Source organism: Narcine bancroftii, chromosome 3 (assembly GCF_036971445.1).
Source record: "Narcine bancroftii isolate sNarBan1 chromosome 3, sNarBan1.hap1, whole genome shotgun sequence".
NCBI classification, from domain to species: domain Eukaryota; kingdom Metazoa; phylum Chordata; class Chondrichthyes; order Torpediniformes; family Narcinidae; genus Narcine; species Narcine bancroftii.
In genome coordinates, this window is record NC_091471.1 from 254,401,279 (window position 1) to 254,419,933 (window position 18,655).

General features: G+C 44.1%; 1 protein-coding gene across 2 annotated transcripts in view; it reads right to left on the reverse strand.

Moving 5' to 3' along the window:
* Positions 1-866: 866 nt before the first annotated feature.
* The window catches only part of LOC138758564 (TLC domain-containing protein 4-B-like), a 34,302-nt gene continuing 16,513 nt past the window's right edge, over positions 867-18,655 (reverse strand). For both annotated transcript variants that reach the window (XM_069927662.1, XM_069927663.1), the window contains exons 3-7: positions 18,225-18,314; positions 15,716-15,774; positions 10,859-10,953; positions 10,666-10,739; positions 867-9,470 (exon numbers count right to left, since the gene is read on the reverse strand). In XM_069927662.1, coding sequence (XP_069783763.1) covers positions 9,128-9,470; positions 10,666-10,739; positions 10,859-10,953; positions 15,716-15,774; positions 18,225-18,314 — 661 coding nt within the window. In that variant the 3' untranslated portion in view covers positions 867-9,127. The remainder of the gene's footprint in view (positions 9,471-10,665; positions 10,740-10,858; positions 10,954-15,715; positions 15,775-18,224; positions 18,315-18,655) is intronic.

Consider the following 18,655-nt stretch of genomic DNA (forward strand, 5'->3'; position numbering starts at 1 on the left):
ATGTTTCCTAATGCGGGAGAAATTTAATTTCTGTTTATAATTCCTTTCAACTGGAAGTGCTTCATGTGTCATTCGCTAACCTTCCACTCTTATTGAGACAAATTGGTGAAGACTGTTCAGAACAGTAGCTTGGTTATATCCCACATGCATCCTGGCATGTGTGCATTGCTGCCCAGGCTCAGGTTAGCTGCTGCAGACCGTAGCTTCACTGCAGCTTCATCCATGTCAGGGCCATATCCCACTGTCACATGATCTCATTCAGACTGTAGAATCAGAATTTATTATCATGAAATTTGTGGTTTTGTGGCAGCATCACAGGGGCAAATATTGCTATAAATTACATTAAAAATAAATAAATTAGTGCAAAAGTAGAGAAAGTGAGGTAGTGTCGGTGATTCATTGTCCATTCAGAACCCTGATGGCAGTGGAGAAGATGCTGTCCTTGTGTCGTTGGGTATTTGTCTTCAGGCTCCTGCACCTCCTTCCTGATGGTAACAGCGTGAAGAGGTCACAAGGATAAAGGCTGCTTTAAGACACCAACTCTTGTAGATGTCCTCGATGGAGTGAAGACTGATGCCCGTGATGGCTCTGGCTGCGTTCACAACTCTCTGTAGTTGCCTGTCCTGTGCATTGAAATTTGCAAGAGTCTTTGCTGTCATGCCAAATCTCCTCAAACCCCCTCATGAAGTATATCCACTGGCAAGCCTTCTTCGTGAGCGCATCAGCATGGAGGCTCCATGACAGATCTTTAGAGCTGTTGACACCCAGAAATTCTGCAGGAGCAAGTTACTGAGAAACCACTGGTCCTCAGGAATCAGTCACTGATCTATCTGAATGTTTCTAAAACAGCAACGAACTCAACAAAATTCAATCTCAAATAACTTTATTCAATTAATCATAGAACCCCAGTACAAAAGACAGCAACTTGGAGCATTTCCTTTCTGTGTAATACATGATCCATAACATGAAACAATTCTTATGGCCAGGTTCATTATGCATATCTAAACCCTTACACATTTGAGGCAGGAACATGGGAAATCTTGCTATAATATTGGAATCATTAAGGTGCATCATGACATCTAATTAATTAGTGAGACCATTTTGACCATCACTGGCTGACAGAGCAAACCCATTCCCTGTTAACTATGGAGTGAAACATGATAGTCTGCAAGCACAGTGATTGTAGTAAAAACATAACGCTGGAGAAACTCAGCAGTTCACACAGCATACTTTATAAAACAAAGACAAAGATACATAACCAATGTTTAGGGTCTGAGGCCTTCATCAAGAAATGAGCAAAATGTTGGCAGGCACTGGAATTAAATGGTGGGAGGGGGGAGGAGCACAGTCCCACAGCCAGGAGGTAAGAAGTGGATATGGGACGGAGGGCACAAGTGGAAAACAGTGGGGGGGGGGGGGGGGTGGCTCTGTGAATGCAGAGGAAAAGGGGTGGTGAACTGGAGGAGAAAGAATAGGGATGAGAGAGAGAATGGGGCTGTTACCTATTTACGAACAAACTAGAAGTAATTTACAGCAGGCAATTCATCTTTGGAATGTGGGAAGAAGCTGGAGCACCCAGAGAAAACCCACACAATCACAGAAAGAACGTGTGAACTCCAGTTCGATCGTACGAGAGGCTAGGGCCTGAACCTGGTTCTCTGCACTGAGGCCTTTGCTCTCTAAACTGCCCATTCTTTCTCTATGGTTCTCAAGGGCCTCTTCATTTTCTTTTTGAAACCCCTAATTGCTCCAAATTAAATTATTTGTTTCAAGAATCCTATACCTAATCTATGTACAGCTTCAATCCACATGCAGCTCAATTAGAGTCTACAGCCACTCAAAAAACAATGATGCCTGCCTTTCATTGGTACACACTCCACATTCAAAACCCGACCCATCTTCCCTCTTCCACCCCCCATCTTTTCATTCAGGCGCCTGCCTGTTTTTTTGCTCACACTTTGATGAAGGGCTCAGGCCTGAAATAATGTTGGTTAACCCTTTACTTCCTATAAATGCTGCATGACTGGCTAACTCAGTGGTTCTCAACCTGTTTCTTTCCACTCACATACCACTTTAAGTAATCCCTATGCCATCGGTGCTCTGTAAGGGATTACTTAAGGTGGGATGAGAGTGGGAAGGGAAGGTTGAGAATCATTGCTCTAGACCCAATTGTTACTGAAATATTTTGCTTGAGAAAATATTCAGGCACTGGAATTAAATGGTGGGAGGGGGGAGGCCCATTTTCTTTGGAGTTCTGAAACCGTGCACGTGGATCTGTCCTAAGGTTAAAAGTTTTTGGTTGAAAATTAAATCATTTTTGGAATGGGTATTAAAAATGAATTTACCTTTTGACCCATTGTTGCTTTTATTAGGAGGTATTAAGTCGATAGCTTTAAGATTGAGATTGACTATGTATCAAATTGAATTTTTGCATTTGTCCCTGGCTGTTTAGTGTTTAGCTATTACATGGAAATCTGACTCGGCTTAAGGTTCGAAAAGATGGCATAATGAAATTAAAGCCTGAATTCCTTTCGAAAAAAATACAGATAATTTAAGAGATAAATATTTTTTCTTTACGAAAGTTTAGAGCCCCTATTTGAAAACTATTGGTGTTAAAATTTGATCTCTCTGTCCACTCTGATAGGTGCCACTGTTCCTGCAGCCAAGAAGTTTAAATGTGATTGTAGTAGATGATAATCTCCTTACTTTCTTTGTAGGTGGGGAAGGGAGGAGGGAGGTTGGGATTTTTTAATATATAAATGACTAATCTGTATTAATATGTAGTAACTAATGTTATGTGATTTTAAAATTTTAAATAAAATATTTTTAAAAATGAATCCGTGCACATAATGAGTCAATTAGGGACAATTAAAACTGGTTTTCAAACTTTTTCTTTCCATCCACATACCACCTTAAGCAATCCCTTACTAATCACAGAGCACCGATGGCAATAGGGAATACTTACATATGTGGATGGAAAAAAAAAGGTGGAAAACCATTGGGCTAACTTTATCCAGCCCTACTGGGTCTTGCACATGATACCAGCATCTGCAGAATTTCTCGTTTTACACAAATTCAAACCATTTGCCTGAGGTAAATTAGCTCTTGCTGCATGGTGCATGTAGGACAGAATGCAAGAGAAAGACTTATTCCCGGAGCTTGATGAGCTGATGAACTGAACTCAAGGAACCATCTTGCGTTATTTTTGAAGATTGATTAAAAAGGGTGGGCTGTTTACTTTTCTCAACGGGACTTTTAGAGATAAAGATCCGTAAAGCTTTTTAATAAATTAACCAAGTACAGTCCAAAGAACTAAATGTGACTGTCAGGGTAGAAGTATGAGAAAGTTCCGTAAAGAACAGAAGTCACTATCAATATAACAGTTGCAAGAACTTCCTATCCGGTTGGAAAAGTTTTTCCAGACAAACACCTTTGACCACAGTCCATCAGGCACTGAGAGATGAGTCCAGTGGTTCTCAGAGCTTATCGTCTGGATTAGTCATTCTCAGTGGGGGCCACCACACATTCAAGTAAAAATCTTATTTTTTCCTCATGAAACAATTTTTTAAATGCAGTCGAAAGTACAGAAAAAAAATGAATGTTTAAAAGGGAAGAGGGCCCACAAACTTTAAGAAGAGAAAGGAGGGGGTCCAGAGCCAAAAAAACAAAAGGTTGAGAATGGTCTTCTTCAACTGGCAGAACACCTCATCTCCAGTGCTCATGAATAAGCACTAGGAATTGGCCTGGTCCTCCCACTCAGACCTTTCCTTTACAACTGGAACATCACCCACAACACACATTGTCCCTGAGATGGCTGTGGTGGAGTGGGGACTGTCGCCCACCTCTCTGCAGAAGGCAGATTCACAAAGATTATGAAGGGGCCTTGTGATGGTTCATCTCCAGCAGAGGACTGTGCTTTTACGTGCTGTTCCTGGGGACACGCACACACACACACACACACAGACAAACATCCAGAACTGTTGGAAGACCATCAACTTGGTGATGCCCAAACCATATTAATCTTTCAGCTGCTGAATGGCACATACCAGGCTGCAGGAGCACATGCTGAGGGACGAACTGAGGCTTGGCACAGCCAATGCAAGGGCAATGTGAGAAGGACCACAGTTTAGAGTCCTTCTGTCACCAAGCATTGAGGGGCCGAGACTGAGGGGAAATCCCCTCAAGCAAGAGGGGGGAATCCGATGAGGTGTCACAGTGTAACAATGAACAGTGATGGGAATGTAGATAAAAGACTGAGGGTGGAAAGAGACTTTGAATGGTTTTCTTTAAATGATTTACTGTGAATGAAGTACATTTTTGATTAAAAAGTAAGTTGAAAGCTCTTGGTAGGGAGGAACAAACTTGGTCAGGGTTCAAGTGGGAAAGATAATAGACAATAGACAATAGGAGCTGGAGTAGGCCCTTCGGCCCGTTGAGCCAGCACTGCCATTTTACAGATCATGGCTGATCACTACCATCAGTACCCCTTTCGAGCCTTATCCCCATAACCCTTAACTCCTTTGCCCACTCTTTCCTGGCCAATGCTGACTGTTGTCGTATTGTGTGCAGTTCTGGTCTCCTTACATGAAGAAGGATGTACTGGCTTTGGAGGCAGTGCAGAGGAGGTTCAGCAGGTTGATTCCAGAGATGAAGGCATTAGCCTACGAGGAATAATTAACTTGCCTGGGACAATACCTGCTAGAATTGATATACCATTATGAAAGAGATAGACAAGATAGAGGCAGGAAAGCTGATTCTACTAGGAACATAGGAAGTAGGAACAGGAGTAGGCCAAAAATGGCCCATCGAGCCTGCTCCGCCATTCAATAAGATCACAGGTGAGACGAGAACTAAAGGGCAGAGCCTCAAGATTTGGTGGAGTAGATTTAGGACAGATACATGAAGGAACTGTTCTCTCCAGAGAGTAGTGAATCTGTGGAATCCTCCGCCCATGAAGCCGCAGGGACTGCCTCATTAAATGTATTGCTATGTCTTTTTTGACCTAGTAGGGGAATTCTGGGGAAAAGGCAGGTAGGTGAAGCTGAGTCCTCAGCAAGATCAGACATGGCGGAGTAGAATCGATGGGCTAGGTAGCCAACTCCAGCTCTTATTTCTCGCTCCCGAATCAATACCTATTCTGGTCACAATGTTGTTCATCTTGGGTGCATTGCCTCTTCAGTGCTGCTGGTCTTTTGTGCATGTAAAATACTGCTTGTGCATGCAGTTGTTTCCCATCCTATTCCCTTTCTGATATGCCTCCATGGTCTCATGCACTGCCAGAATGAGTACCTAATTTTCCCTCTGGATCCCTCCAACTGGATGGCATTAACATCGACTTCTCCGGTTTCCATTAAACCACCCATCCCCCTTCTTTACCCTGTTCACCTTTTCCTAGCTCTCTCTCTCTCTCTCCCTCTCCCCTTTTCCTTCCACAGAGCCAAAATCAATTCTCACCTCTCTTCAGATCATATCCAGTTAACACTTTCTGATGTTCTGGAATCCTCCCTCTGTCATTCTTCAGTCCTTATCCTGACGTCTTCCTTTTTTTGTTCTACCTTGAAGAAGGGTTCAGACCCGAACCACCAGTAATATATCTTTACCTCCTATGGATGCTGCGAGACCGGCGGAGTTCCTTCAGCATCTGTGCGTTTTTACTGTAGGTGGAAACAGTAGGTTTGTGTGCAGGAGGGTGACTTGGGCTGGCAGTTTTTTGGGGGGGGCACTGTACAGTGTGCTGGACAAAGTTGGATCTTACCTATGACTGCATGATAGACAAGTAAACAAGATGGAGGGAGATGGTGCAGAGGTGGCAGCACCTGTGGTCAGAACAACTTTGGAAACTGACCTAAAGATATCATCATGGGGTCACTTCCAGATTGTTCTGAGAATAATGATATTGTTAAGGAAGTGTTGAAAACGTGAAGTCATCGAGGATTAAATCACACAAGGCAAATGCATCAAGTGGTCATGAGAAGAAGGTGGCCTGACATATGAGGAAAGATTGCGCAAATTGGGATTGTACTCCCTGGAGTTTAGAAGATTGAGAGGGGATCTCATAGAGACATATAAAATTCTGGCAGGACTGGACAGAATGGATGCAGATGGGATGTTTCCAATGATGGGAAAATCCAGAACCCGGGGCCATGGTTTGAGGATAATAGGCAAACAATTTAGGACCGAGATGAGGAGGAATTTCTTTACCCAGAGGGGGGTTAATCTGTGGAATTCATTGCCACAGAGGGCAGTAGAGGCAGGTTCATTAAATCTATTTAAGAGGGAATTAGATCTATTTCTTCAGTATAAGGGTATTAAAGGTTACGGAGAGAAGGCGGGGACGGGGTACTGAACTTTAAGATCAGTCATGATCTCGTTGAATGGCGGAGCAGGCTCGAAGGGTCGAATGACCTACTCCTGCTCCTATCTTCTATGTTTCTATATGAGGCAGGGAATGCAGAAGGTGCTGAAATTCAGCTTTGTCAGGGCAAATTGTTTGCCTGTTACAAAGGCACTTAAATTTACATTAAATTTTAATTTTAGTGCAGTGGTTCTCAACTTTTTTTTCTCCCACTCACAAACTAGCTTAAGTCATCCCTGACTAACCACAGAGCACCTATGAGTGGAAAAAAAGGTTGAGAACCACTGATTTAGACATACATCAGGGTAACAGGCCCTTTCAGCCCACGGGTCTGTGCTACACCCAAGTGACCTGCAACCCCCGATATGTTATTGAATGGTGGGAGGAAACCAGAGCTCTCGGAGGGAACCCTTGCAGACATGGGGAGAACGTACAGTTCAAACACTAGTGCTGTGGCTGTGCTGTGCTAAACATGCCACCTATTCTTTCTTGAGTGTCCCTGGTTTCAAAGTCGTATGATACTGGTTACAGAAGCCAAAGGAATAATGGGGATCTCCATGTGATATGAGCAAAGAATGGAGAACAGAACAACAGATTCAAGGAACTTGGAGGAGAAAGTTTGTCACATGAACTAGTCAACATGAAGGTTTTTAGGATGGGGTGGAATTTTGGAAGGAGTGGGAGGTTATTCACGGAGAAAGGGAACATTCCCATGCTAATTTGTAGTTTGAAGAAGTGAATACTACACCCACTCCCCCTCCCCCCCAAAAACAACAAATCTGGAGCATAGCTTCCCTCCGGAGTTAAAGACCAATGCTCCTTTAGTGTTTATCTAATTCGGTTCCTGTCTACTAACTTTTAGTGATTTTTGTTCTCTCACAGGTCTTTGATCACAAGATACAAGAGTAGAAGCCGGCCCATCAGATCTGCTCCTCTATTCTAATCATGAGCTAATCCATCTTCCGGCTTTCTCCCTGTAACCCTTGACGCCCTGACTAATCAAATACGTGTCAATCTCTGCCTTAAATACATCCAACAACCTTGATTTCACAGCTGCCCGTGGCCACAAGTTCCATAGACTCACAACCCTTTGGCTAAAGAAATGTTTCCACATTTCTGTTTGAAAATGATGCCCTTTTATCCTGAAGTTATGCCATCTTGTCCAAGAATCCCCCCCCCCCCCCCCATGGGCAACAGCCTTGCCTTATCTACTTTGCTTTCAGTATTGGGTAAAAAAAACTACTTCTGATCCACCTCAGGTGTGGACTGGATGGTCTCACAGAAACCGATCTGCCACAGGATTTCCCATTTCAATTAATTGACCAATTTTCTTTGCAACTTTCTGTTCTAGTCTTAACTCCTTTTCCTGGAGCCATAGCACAGAACCTACACAAGTTACATCACTGAGTTCCTACTCCTTCATTTTTACCCCACCTCTAATTCCATCCACTTACATTTTTATTTTTAAATTTAGACATACAGCACGGTAATAGGTCCTTTTAGCCCATGAGCCCGTGCTACCCAACTACACCCAATTGACCTACAATCCCAATAAGTTTTAGAAGGTGGGAGGAAACCGGAACACTCGGAGTAAACCCACGGAGACACAGGGAGAACTTATAAACTTACAGACAGTGCCAGATTTGAACCCGGGTCGCTGACACTGTAACAGCACTGTGCTAACCGTGCCACCCTACTGAACAATTTCTTCTGTTAAACCTTCACTGATGTTTTCCAGAAATCCATTATAAAGAAAATAACACCTATAGGCATTCCTTTACCAATCATGTTAGCTACCTGCTTAAAAATTCAATGGATATGATGTATAAATTACTTGACCGTGTTGACCCCGATTAAATTATATTGCATCAGAAGATAGTTAGTGCTCTTCTGAATGCGAGAGACTGATTCAGTTCATCCCTTACATTTCACCAACCAAGTTGAAAATGGAAAATCTGCAAAAGCTGGTCATAAAGCAACATTGGTCACTGAGGACACACAATCAGTATGCGTGCGCAGCTCAACATGTCAGCTGCGAATGGATTGGTGGTTAGGGCAATGATGCCTTGATATCATTCACCACTGAAAGGCCAAAAATGGAGTCTCTCCCTGAAACAATGAGGGAAGCAAAAACCTCACAAGCTTTAAATAGTGCTTGAAACAATAATGGCGGGAGTTCTGGAAATGTGAAGGGGAGGCACTGCACTACGAGATGGTCAAAAAATATCCATCAGATGGGCAAGGGGACAGGGTTATTGCCCCAAGTTGTGATAATATATCATTCAGATAAAATCTGACTTTAGATTGTGTCCTGGAGCAGAGCTCAATCTATGTGTTTAGGAGAGAGATAAGGCCCACGGGCAAAGCAATATTTCCTGGTCTGCAAATATATCTATCCCCTGTCCTGGTTGGCACAGCTGGGCTGATGAAGGAGCACAAAGTCTTGAGTGCTAGGCTTGGGGTGCTAAGCCCTTGGCACTTGGTGGGGTGGTAGGGGAGCAAGGTCTACAGTACGGTCCTGTTGGTAAATGAGGTACTTCTCATCCGGAGGCTCAGTAAGTCAAGGAACAGGCGGAATCTGAGTATTCTAGAATGAAAATGTGAGAGTAATCACAGAATCAATGTCATCTCTAGTTGCCCTGGTGTCCATGTTTGGGAATACCAACATTTACAGATTTGCGGGATTTAAATATTATAGTTGAGACTCTTGAATTAATTTTTAACTAGTGCTGATTTGCCACTGATTAAATGAGTGATCAATGTATAAGCAGGTCAGTCTTGCTTTTTTAAGCCTGGGCAATGTGGCTGGAAACTTGTACTGTGTTCAGTTTTCCGATGTTTTTGGGATGTGAAGAGAATCTTCCAGCAGCCCCTGGCAATTTTGTACATCCAGATTGTGTTGAGAATATCTAGGGCAACACTAGATGTGATCCATGCACATTGTGGTCCAAAGCCAAGACGGTAGAAGGCAGCTGTGCCGAAGCTGGAAGCCACCTGCTGGTAGTAGGATGGAATAACAGCGATGCGGACAAGGAAGAAGCTGACAGACATGGCCATGCCATTAAGCAGCACCAGCCTGGTACTCCGCGGAAAGCCCAGAACCTCAAAGAACCATCTGCAGTGAAACACAATGTATTCATTTGCGTGCTCCATCTCACTACCCATCTCACCCATTTCACTTCCACTATAAACACCGACGGTCTCTGTCACCCCACCTGCCTTCAGGGACAACTTTGAGTGCACAGAATCTTCAACATGTTATCTCCGTGACCAGGATGCACCTTTTTGCCCATCCTTCGTCTTGATGGCTACCCTTTATTACCCATCTGAGTGGACCATTCCCCCATCTGGTTCTGTTCTTATCTAACTGTAGGAAAATGCCTGGCAGTATATGCTGTATTGGTTTTTCTCCGAGATACAATAGAATCCCCTCCCCAACTCCATAGACTGGCAGTTTAACAGATTGCAGGAGCTGTTTGAGTGCAAGTTGTTGGAGAATCCTTGTGTGAGTGGAATAGATCATGGCGATTAACATTCTATTCAATATGAGCTGGAGCATATTCTAACAGCAATATTAAAAAGTTCTTTAGGTTTTAATTGAAATCTCAGTCAGAAAAGGAAAGGCATAGGTATTATGGAGGATTACGTATATCATGTGACCCTACCAGCGAGTACTTAGTAAGAAGACACCTCACCTGGCCACCTCATGGTCAAGCCTCATCCACAGGTTAGTGCACACCTAGACACTGGCCCCTTTAATTACCTAACCCATACCTGGTCCTGACTCTCAGCCAATGGCACTTTAAAGCCCACCACGTGTGGACCGTCAGTCTCTTCTTCCCCTGGGACAAATCCTAGCTCCACTCCAGGTAGAGAACCATGGGCAATGCTGGAGAGTCATTGGTCAGATGTGCGCAGACAAAGGGTTGACAGCTGTAGTATTGTGTCTAGAAATCGCTGTCCCTAGTTTACTTTTGTTTAGAGCCATGTCTGCGCTGAATCAAGGGATGGTGGGCATCATATTTTTGTGAGTATCGGGTAGTTGCTACATTTGATGCGAGTGTGTCATACAATCTGGCGAGAGAGAAAGAGACAAGAGTATGGGCGTCTTTTATCCCTGATGCAACTCCCCTACATGTGTAAATAAAGATCACCGTTTAACTAACCTGCGTTCAGACTTGCTGCTCTTGGAACGTGTCAAACTTGTTTTTCCACACACTAGGTTTCTCTGAACCCGTGCTTCCCTGAGCTCCTGCAATCTGGCCTGTCCCGTAAACCCAAAGATGGTCCAAAAGTGAAAGGCAACTTACCGCTGATTTACAAAGGGGGTGGAGAGTTCTGCAATCAATCGGAAATTAGCAAAGTAAGGTAGAAGACCTCGAGCCTGTGAAGGAGAACTGAGGTGATAAAAATGATCCGAGATGGGGACAAGGTCAGAATATTGGGGTTGTTCCTGCAACCCACCGAAGATCGATGAGGAAAGCTGTATGCCCCTCAACTTACCAGCACGTACTGGTAGGCATAGAGCGCTGCCAGGTGATGGCTGATGAAATACCTGTCTCCTAATGTCTTCCAGTGCCACAGGAGAAGCACTAAATCTGCAATAAGAGTGAGAGTGTAAGCCAGGGAAAGCCAGCAACCAATGAAAGCAAGTGTGTGAAATGTGGGCCACACTGCCAACCAATGAGAGCAAGTGCACAAAGCCAATGAGAGCAAGAGAATGAAGCAGGCAGCACCAACAATCCATGGCAGAGAGAAAGTGAAGTGCAAAAGCCACCAACCAATGAAAGGTGAGGAAAGCCATCAACAAATGAGAGTACTATGTGAGCAAAGCAAATGACGAATGAGAACAGGAGTGTGAAGCAAGCAAAGCCAGCAGCCAATCAGAGCAGGGGTTTGATCTGGTTGCAGCCATCAAGCAGAGCAGCTGTGGGAGGTGGGCACTGCGAGAGACCAGAGTGAAAGTAAGGTGGGGAGCCAGGGGATGTTAGAAACATGGACAGAGCCAGCAACCCATAAGAACGAGGCAAGTTAAAGACCACGATGAGACTTGGTAAAATAGATTTTGAACAATCTCTGATTATGTATTGGCCAATATTCAAGTTAGGAGTTACCATATTAGATGGCATACAAGACCCAGTTTTTTTTCCAAAAAATTAGCTCAAAGATATCCCCTGGGTCTTACATATGAAGTTGAAATTAAGGTGATAATGGTGAGTAACGCCAACAGTGGTCATCGTCACCACTGTGTGACTCACTAGCATCACTGCTATCTATCGTTGGGGGCTGTCGGCGGCGGCAGGGGCGAGAGCAGGGTGGGTGGAATCAATGTGGGGGCTGGTAGTGGGCTGTCAGGATACTCTCCCAGCAGCCTGATGTCATTCCCAGCACTGGTCCCACTGTCCCGCTCCTGCCCAGTGGCCCACTGGTCCCACCGCTCAACTACCCCCTGACAGCCCACCACCGCACACATCATCCCAGGAGAGAGCAGGGCAGTGGGGACCAGTGCAGACACCAACAGCAGGCCACTGGGAGAGAGAAGGCAGTGGAACCAGCGTGGGGACCGACAGTGGGCCACTGGAAGAGAGCAGGGCAGTGGGACTAGTGCGGGGACCGACAGCGGACTACCAGGAGAAAGCAGGACAGCGGGACAAGTGCAAGGACTGACAACAGCAGCATGTTTTTGCAAAATGTTTTCTGGTAAAGCTAAGTTGCTTTGGTTTTCTCTTGTAAATTACAGCAATGTTATTATTAAAGAGATTTTTCCGTTGTCCAAGTTGCAAGTTTTGTCCAAGTTTTTTTTCTGCTATATTGTAGCTACATATTTAAATAACATTAAATGCTTAAATGCATACCCGTAAATACACTAAAGAAAATTTTTAACATTCCCTGCTGAAATGGATCTACGGATCTTGTATGCCATCAAATATGGTACTTTAAAATCTGCCTCAGCTACTCCAGATATATTTGAAGGGACAGTGTAGAGATAGCTAGACAAGATGTGGCCTCCTGTAAACATCTGATGAAACAAGTGCCTTATTCAGCCCTGAACTCTCTGTGCTCGAACCTTGGGATTGTTTGATGGACAATGTAGAGGGAACATTACCCTGTATCTGTTTTAATTTTGGCCTGTATCCTATGGGGACATTTTCCCTCAAATGGGGACTATTCACGACACACATTAGCGATCTAGAATAAAGGACAGAGTGCAGTGTATCTATGTTTTCTAATGATACTAAATTGGGTGGAAAAGCAAATTGCGTAGAGGATATTGAGAGTCTGCAGAGAGATATAGATTGGTTTAGTGAGCGGGCAAGGGACTGGCAGATGGAGCACAATGATGGTAAATGTGAGGTTATGCACTTTGGAAGGAAAAATGGAAGATCAGAATATTATTTAAATGGCAAGTGATTGTAGCATGCCACCGAGCAGAAGGACTTGGAAGTACTTGTGCATGAATCTCAAAAGGTTGGTTTGCAGGCTATTTAGAAGGCAAAAGGAATGTTGGCCTTCATTGCCAGAGAGATTGAACTTATTATCAGGGAGGTTATGCTGCAACTATATAAGGTATTGGGGAGGCTGCATCTGGTGTACTGCGTGCAGTTCTGGTTTCCTTACTTGAGGAAGATATACTGGCTTTGCAGGCAGTGCAGAAGAGGTTCACCAAGTTGATTCTAGAGATGAGGGCTTTAGCCAATGAGGAAAGATTGAGTCATCTGGGACTGTACTTGCTGGAATTTAGAAGAATGAGACCTTGTAGAAACATACAAAATTAAAAAGGCTTAGATAAGATCGAGGTAGGTAAGTTGTTTCTATTGGTGGTGGAGACTAGAACTAGGGGACACAGATTAGGTCAGAGATAGGGAGAAACTGCTTTTCCTAGAGGGTGGTGAATCTATGGAATTCGCTGCCCAATGAAGCAGTGGATGTGACTTCAGTGAATAGATTTAAGACAAGGTTGGATAGATCTTTACATAATAAAGGAATTAAGGGGGAAAGGCAGGGAGGTGGAGATGAGCCCATCTCATGATCTCATTGAATGGTGGAGCAGGCTTGACGGGCCAGCTTATTTCTGTTCTTATTTCTGATGGTTTTTTTTTCCATATTTTAAATGCCAATTAGGATATTCAACTACACTTAAATTAAAATGATCACCTTGCATTCAACAGTTAACTCCTGCAGTTCCCACTCATCCCAGAGGCTTCCAGAAAGTCAGTAGATACCGATTACTCTCTTCCCAAGGACACTTTGGCACAGATGCAAGAAGGGTAGGAGGTGAGACAATAGAAGACCTGGTAGTCCATTGCCTGGATCTGTGAATGTCTACCTTTCTGACCCATGCTGTATCTACCCCAGGAATATTAAATGGGATAGTTTAGAGAACATAATGTAGGGAACAGGAGCAGGAGTCAGCCATCTGGCCTGTCGAGCCATTCAATGAGATCATGGCTGATCTGATGATAGGCTCATCTCCACATATCCCTTAATTCCCCTATGATGTAAAAATCTATCCAACCTTGTCTTAAATACATTTACTGAGTTTGCCTCCACTGCTTCAATGGGCAGCGAATTCCATAGATTCACCACCCTCTGGCAAAAGCAGTTCCTCCTCATTTCTGTTATAAATCTACAAACCTGAATTTGAGGCTCTATCCTCTAGTTCTAGTCTCACCTTCAAGTGGAAACAACTTACCTACCATTATCTCAGGGGTGGCCAAACTTACTTAGAGTCACATTCGATAAGCTTCAGTTGTTTGAGAGCCGCAAGACATGAAAAAATATTACGTACACGTTTTTACTCTTAAATCCACATTTTGTTACAAAAATTGTATATAAATATTGAATGTACATAATATTTATTCATGTATGCAGTTTTTAAACAGCTAATTTGTATGTTTCAATTACCAAAAAGGAGAGATTCTGTATATACATGTGTAATAGTCAAATTTTGTGCACCAATTTTTGGGGGTCGACTATTACACGAATACTACTTTTTGCTATGGTAAGTATCTGTGTTGTCCAGGGCATCAGGAGCTCAGATGGGTGGGACCATGCGGTTAGTCCATGGTCAGGGTGTCGTAACCCCAGAGGGGCGGGCGGGTAGCCGGGACTGTGTGGTAAGTCCCTGATCGGGGCATCAGGAGCTCGCGTGACCTGGCAGTCAGGGGGTTGGGAACTCAGACGGGTGGGTGAACGAGGGGAGGATCCGTGTTCGAGCTGTCAGGAGCTTGGATGGACAGGTGGCTGGAACTGACTGTTAAGTCAGAGTTCAATATGGGAGTTCGGATGAGTGGGTGGATGGCTGGGACGTAGGTGAGAGACTGTGGTCGGGGCATCAGGACCCAGGTGGGCAGGCGGCTGGGCCTAGGTGAAAGTCCACAGTTGGGGCATCTGGAGCTGCAGAAATCAAGCAGATGGGGCCCGGGCGTGAGATGGTGGTTGAGGCATCAGGAACTCGAATAGGTGGGTAGCTGAGACCAAATATAGGGGGCTCGAGTTTTACACGCATACATACGGAATACATACCAAATATTTCAATCTCAAGCCACGCCCACTAACACTACCATTTGAGTACCGGCTCGTATGATTCCTGTCTCAGTCAAGATATTTCCATGAGCTGCATAGTATATGATAAAGAGCCGCATGTGGCTCACAAGCTGTGGTTTGGCCATCCCTGCTCTATTTTATCTATGCTTCTCATAATTGTACATGTTTCTAGAAGATCCCCTCTAATTCTTCTGAATTCTAGTATGATTGTGCATCTATGTTTACTTGCCTTGGCTGTGTTTTGGTGAATTTTAGCATGTATCTATCTGTACTACCATTAACTTGGGAGTGTTTGATGGGACAATGTAGAGACAGCATTACTGTATCTGCTGTAGGAAGTCAACAGGGCTAGCAGCATCAGTGGGAGAACTAGAATGCTCAGTGTATCAAGCTGAAACTCTTCATCAACACTGATAAAATCTTGATAAACAATTTTGCCTCAAAACATCTACCATTCTTTTTCTCCCCTGATGCTGCTTAAGCCACTGAGTTTCTCCAGCAGATTGTGTTCAGCTTCAGATTCCAGCATCTACAGTCTCGTGTGTGTGTGACCCCATAGAGAACTTTTTTTAATGTGTTATTCTTGTCCCCTCAGGGTATTTGGTGAAACAGTTTAGAGAAAAATTTAAAAACACAATGCTGGAGAAATTCAGCAGGTCAAACAGTGACCTTGATGCAATGATGTGGCGACCTCAGAAGTGCATGATGGGATGGTGAAGGAGGAGTTTCATTCTGCCTCTACCCTGAAAGGGAGAAATGTCTGGAATAAAAATTCAGATCTAAAGACTTGCTGGGAGTTTGCCCAATGCTCACCATTGATCAAGTAGCCTGAAGCGATTGCTATGTTAACCTTCACTAGCCTGGGATCCCCCCTGTAAAACACAAGAGCAAAGGCTTCAGTTTTCAAAGGCTCCTGTGCTTGTTGCCCCCTTATCACCAAGAGTCGTATCTAGATATCAGCAATGTCACAGAAGAATTCAGCAGGGGAGATCCTCAGAGCATATATACTTCTCATTGAGTATATGCTTAGTGAAGACAACTAAATGTGGAGTGAGTGAACAAGTGGAGTGGCTTACAGCATGCGATGATGGCGGGAGTAAGAGCTTGAGAAAACCCGAATCTCATGGGAATAGTGACCATCGGGTATAATTTCAGGGACTAGACTGGAAGTAAGTGACAAAGCACGTAACAACAGAGTTGGTCAAACACAAGAAGGAAAACAGAAAGCAATGAAGGCAAACAAGTAAAATGAAGCAATGAGAAATCCTGCCTGAGAGAACAGAACGACCTCAAGGTAGGCTTCCCTGGAAAAGAAGTGGCAATGCATTAAATAATGAGTGCTCCGGGGAAAATCCCTGCTCCTTCAATTTCTAGCATTCACTTAAAGGAACGGATGATTAACATTTCAAGTGCTGAACTCGGGTGAACTGTGCAGCCAGTTGCTGTATTAATCAATGTAAAATTTTGAGATAATCTACAATCACAAGACCAAGGTTCTCAAAAGAGAGCTAAGATATCATGTGATCCAAGGCAGATTAAATGGCAACTCGCAGACTAGGAGCTTTGCTCAAAGCTAGCTTGTCTATGAGCTCGGATTCTAGGAGCCGTTGATCCATAGAAACCCACCGAAGGGTAGGGGGAAACTAATAATTTCTTGTGAGGTGTGGGCAGCATCTGGGATTCAAGACATGGGGACATGATATCCTCACAAGCCAAGAGAGAGCGACAAGACAGACAGAGAGAGAGAAAGAGAGAGAGAGAGAGAAAGAGAGAGAGAGAGAGAGAGAGAGGGAGTGAGTGACAGGAGAAAGAGAGTGACAGGACAGAGAGAGTGTGTGACAGGACAGAGAGAGAGTGAGAGTGACAGGACAGACAGAGAGAGAGAGAGAGTGAGTGAGTGAGTGACAGGACAGAGAGAGAAAATGACAGGAGAGAGAGTGACAGGAGAGAGAGTGACAGGACAGAGAGAGTGTGTGACAGGACAGAGAGAGAGTGAGACAGAGAGAGAGTGAGTGAGTGAGTGACAGGAGAGAGAGAGTGACAGGACAAAGAGAGAGAGAGAGGGTGAGGGCGTGAGAGCACGGCAGAGATGAGTGACATACATAGAGAGACAGACAAAGAGAGAGAGACATAGAGAGGGGGAGGTGGGTGGGGAGAGTGAGAGAGAGTGAGAGATCTGAACCAGTGGAGCAGAGGGAAAACTGAACCAAAGAGCACAGGTAGACAAAAGGCATGTGGGACCTCAATAGTTTCAATTCCAGAACTACCACCCTGGCATTGGTTTAAAACTCCATTCTTTGAGTGACAGCTGAAACCAACTCGTAACTGCAAATAGAAAAGAGAAAAACTGTTCTCAGCCTGTCAGGAATGGTCAGACACAATAAATATTTGTAAGTCTTTTCCAAAATAGCAACTCTACTACATTATCAACCTCAGATTTGAAATTAATCAAATACATTACAAGATGTGGCTAAAACAACAATTATACACCAAGGATTAAATTTTGACCATATTAGCCTCGAAATGTCATGGAGGAGGAGAAATTGGGCGGTATAATTAGCGCAATGCTATTACAGTGCCAGCAATCGGGACTGGGGTTCAAATTCCGTGCTGTTTATAAGGAGCATGTATGTTCTCCCTTTGTCTGCGTGGGTTTTTCCCCAGGGGCTCCGTTTTTCTTACCACCATTCAAAATGTTCTAGGGGTTCTAGGTCAATTGGGTTCAATTGGGCGGCATGGGCTTGTGGGCCAGAAGGGCTAATTACCTTGTTGTATGTCTAAATTATAAATTAAATTTTAAAAATATTGCATCAAAAGGGATATGGCAGGGAAGGATACTAAACATGGCATCATAGAGAGAGAAAATTATAGAGGGAAAACTACCAGCAATACCCAGCACATCCATGGACAATCAGTGACTCTGAAAGAGCTCTCATTGCTTTTCTTTCTCTCTTACTGTAAGGGTTGCCAGGCAACATTAATGGAAACTCTTTGTCTGCCTTACTTCAGGCAGAAGACAAGTTTGAGTAATATTACATGCTCTCTACTTTGGCAGAACAATAAAAGGAATTTTGAATCTTTGACAGGGGACATATTGCATTACACTTGTTCCACCATCTTGAACCAGGGCTGTTCCACATCCCCCACCCCAACTCTACCCAGCATTGGTGGACCAAGCACCTACCAGAGGCCTTGTTTTTTGCCACCTTTATACCAGCTGCCTGACTTTGGTGCTTGCCAAGGGATCCAATTCCATGGGCCCCCACACTTTAGATGTTGCAGATTTTACTTCAAGGTCCATGCCTTGACTTTCGCTTCTTACCAGATCCGGTCTCTGTTAACATTGTCATCGAACCAAAGGATGTACATAGCCAGACCTCCGACTATAAGAGCATGGACCGTGGAAACGCACCTGCAGAGAAACGGTGAAAATGGAGTGCAATAGTGGGTAATCATTCCAGGAGATCTTGGGTTAGATTGTGACATGCGGACTGGATAAGTGTGTATGCTGAAGGTGCCAGTTCTCTCTTCTTTCTGGCAGGTCTGTTATTGAGAGGATAATGATCCTGTGACTTTAGCAACCCTGGCTCAGAATGATTTTCCTCTGCACATTGATAATGGATCTACTCAGCTGCATTCACAAATGTTTACCTTCTCTGGGTATGCTCAATGATAAGAGGAAGCTGGAGGTGATTGGAGGAGAGATCATCCTGTGGAGGCTAGGGTAGCCAACTGAGGGACTGAATGAACGTC